Here is a 2500-nt window from a genome sequence, read left to right as displayed (position 1 = left end):
GCTGCCAATCCATTTCACTACAAAACAGAACACAAAATTTCAAATCTGGATTTCGACTATATTGACCAGTTACAGGGGCCCAGATGTCGAAGCGGTAGTCTGAACGCCGCGTTTGTAGTAACCATCTAACAAATATTTAATTAATTAATTAGCTTAATAATTTCATTGACTTAGAAATAGGATTGTAATGCTACATTATCGCTGCTTGATGTTGCTGTGACCAAATCAGCCATGCACTAATCAATTGAAATGCAAGACTTGAGAGCTTCACAGCAAAGGTGGCTCTTTTGTTGTTGGATGACCCATAAGGTTGCATGTCAGGCTAGGAAACTCATGACACTGTACTTGGCGAGAGAAAAATTTGATACTTTAATGTTTGTTTAGAACAAGTTGTCAGCATCAAAGAACAATAAACCCTTGATTACCCGGACTTATCAGGAGACAGTTGAGAAGTCCGGATAATCGAGTGTCCGAATAATCAAAAGTTGGAAAATATCAACTAATTTTCCTCCACTAGACACAAGACCACACTCTGTTTCCACACTTACTGTACATTCATATCACTAGAAGAATAATCAACGGCTGCATATTTATTAAATTATTACATTCTCTGTTATGTATTCGCTCATTTGTGAAAAGCTGTGCGAAATATACCTTATCCGGGAACACATTATCCGGGAACACAAGAAGTCGGAGGAGACACGGAATTTGTCCGGATAATCGAAAGTCCAGATAATCGAAGTCCGAATAATCAAGAGTGTACTGAACTCGAACATATTAGGAAGACTGCCGGAAACGTGAGTGAGGACGTGTCTAGTAACTCTAGCTAACTAGGGTCACTACCAAAGTGCGGGTCAATAATATCCCAGAAGAAAAAAGTCTCGCGGTAAATTCACTGCGGGATTTGGACGCGAATTTATAGCGATTCGCGCCAATTGCGCGACATGTCGCAGTGAATTCGAAGTGGATCACGGCGTCCTGAAATTTCCAAAAATTTTTCGCGGCATTTCGCGGCAACTTAAAGCGACTCGCGCCATTTCGCGGCAAGACTTTCGGCTGGAATATTATTGCCGGTACTATGTTTTTATAAGGTTGTACTCGTGTAGATATATATTTGTTTTAGCGGCCCTTTTGTGGATACGTACTCGGAAGTTGCGTCATGTCCGTATATACGCACGCTGTGAGGCGGGACCGATGGACGGATCGGTTTGCCGCGACGCTGCCAGATGGGTGTGATTTTGACTGGCTCGCGCCTGCGCTCGCTTTCGACTCGCCGGGGACCCTCTCGGGGACTCGACTCGGGTGGGCTTTGTTCTGTCGCGGAAGTTGCTTTATGCTATAGACGGGAAGTTGAGTTGGGGCGGAGCGGGTTCGATTTCCACTGTACGCTCGAACTTGCCGGATGTAGGCTAATCTATATATAACTAGCTCACCATCTCGGCCGTTCCCCGCTCGGGCAAATTAGCTATAGTAGTTACTGATGGTTAGTAAATTCCTATTATTAGTTGTTGTTAGTTAATTGATTTATCGTTGTATGTATTCATGAAGTATATCTCATTCACCCCGTTCTAATTTATTATAAAGTGTATCTCTAAAGAATTCTCATGAAGAATTTCGTCCCGTTTATTGGATTATAGTGATTGGTAACGAGCTAATAAATATCCCGTTGACGCCATTTTGACAGTCCCGTTGGACGTCGCGTTACTTCCAAGACGTTGCTGCCTTTATGGGAAACACGAACCTGGCATCTAGTCGAAGCGAATCCGTTCGGAAATTTATATCCGAGCAGCAGTAACTTGGAAGTCACGTGCAGTTACGTACTTGCCGGGTGTAGGCTAGTAGAGAATAAATGCAGGGGCATCAGAAGGGCATTAGCTGCACCACTTTTCCAAAAGGGACTTTCGTCAGTCGCCCATTACTGAATACTTCCGGTTTCTGAGCAACTGATTAATTAATTAAATAACTAATATATTTTTAGTTACGTTAGCTATTAGTCGTTCTCTCTGTCACACTAGGCAGTATGTGTTGCACATTAAAACGTATTTACTCATTGCTATGAAACAAGGCTACAATATTCATCTGCAGGAATCAAAACACTGGAAAAGTGAGTAGCGTGCGCTAACCTTTAAATAAACACGCCTACCTAACGCACGCTAGGCTGTACCACATTTTGCTTCCGACGCCCATCATTAATTAATAAATCTATATTAGACTCTATATATTGTACAACTTACCGAAATTGGTCGCATTTTTCTTACTGCTGAGTCTTATCACGTCTTGACTCTTGACAAACGCCTCCAGTTCCTCTCCTTGCCTTTTCCTCTAAGGAAAAGTGACAGACAGTACAATTGCCATCTCATCATGTGATAGAGTGAAATCAACGCACAAGCTCATTTCTTCTAAGATTGTTTTCGTTTGGTTTCTTGATTGCCAAGCTCTCCAGAGCGTCTTTGTGGTCGTCCTTCTTCTCGTCGAGAATCTCGGAGAGCTCCACGTCAAT

At 42.6% G+C, this 2500-nt stretch overlaps 1 protein-coding gene across 2 annotated transcripts in view; it reads right to left on the bottom strand.

The window, feature by feature from the left end:
- The window catches only part of LOC134183281 (progesterone-induced-blocking factor 1-like), an 18066-nt gene that overhangs the window by 8252 nt on the left and 7314 nt on the right, over positions 1–2500 (bottom strand). For both annotated transcript variants that reach the window (XM_062650773.1, XM_062650774.1), the window contains exons 9-11: positions 2387–2500; positions 2235–2322; positions 1–17 (exon numbers count right to left, since the gene is read on the bottom strand). The exon at positions 1–17 is cut by the window's left edge and continues 66 nt beyond it; the exon at positions 2387–2500 is cut by the window's right edge and continues 114 nt beyond it. In XM_062650773.1, coding sequence (XP_062506757.1) covers positions 1–17; positions 2235–2322; positions 2387–2500 — 219 coding nt within the window. The remainder of the gene's footprint in view (positions 18–2234; positions 2323–2386) is intronic.

Source organism: Corticium candelabrum, chromosome 8 (genome assembly GCF_963422355.1).
Source record: "Corticium candelabrum chromosome 8, ooCorCand1.1, whole genome shotgun sequence".
Lineage (NCBI taxonomy): Eukaryota > Metazoa > Porifera > Homoscleromorpha > Homosclerophorida > Plakinidae > Corticium > Corticium candelabrum.
The sequence above is the reverse complement of the archived record's forward strand: the minus strand, read 5'-3'. Positions and strand labels throughout refer to the sequence as shown.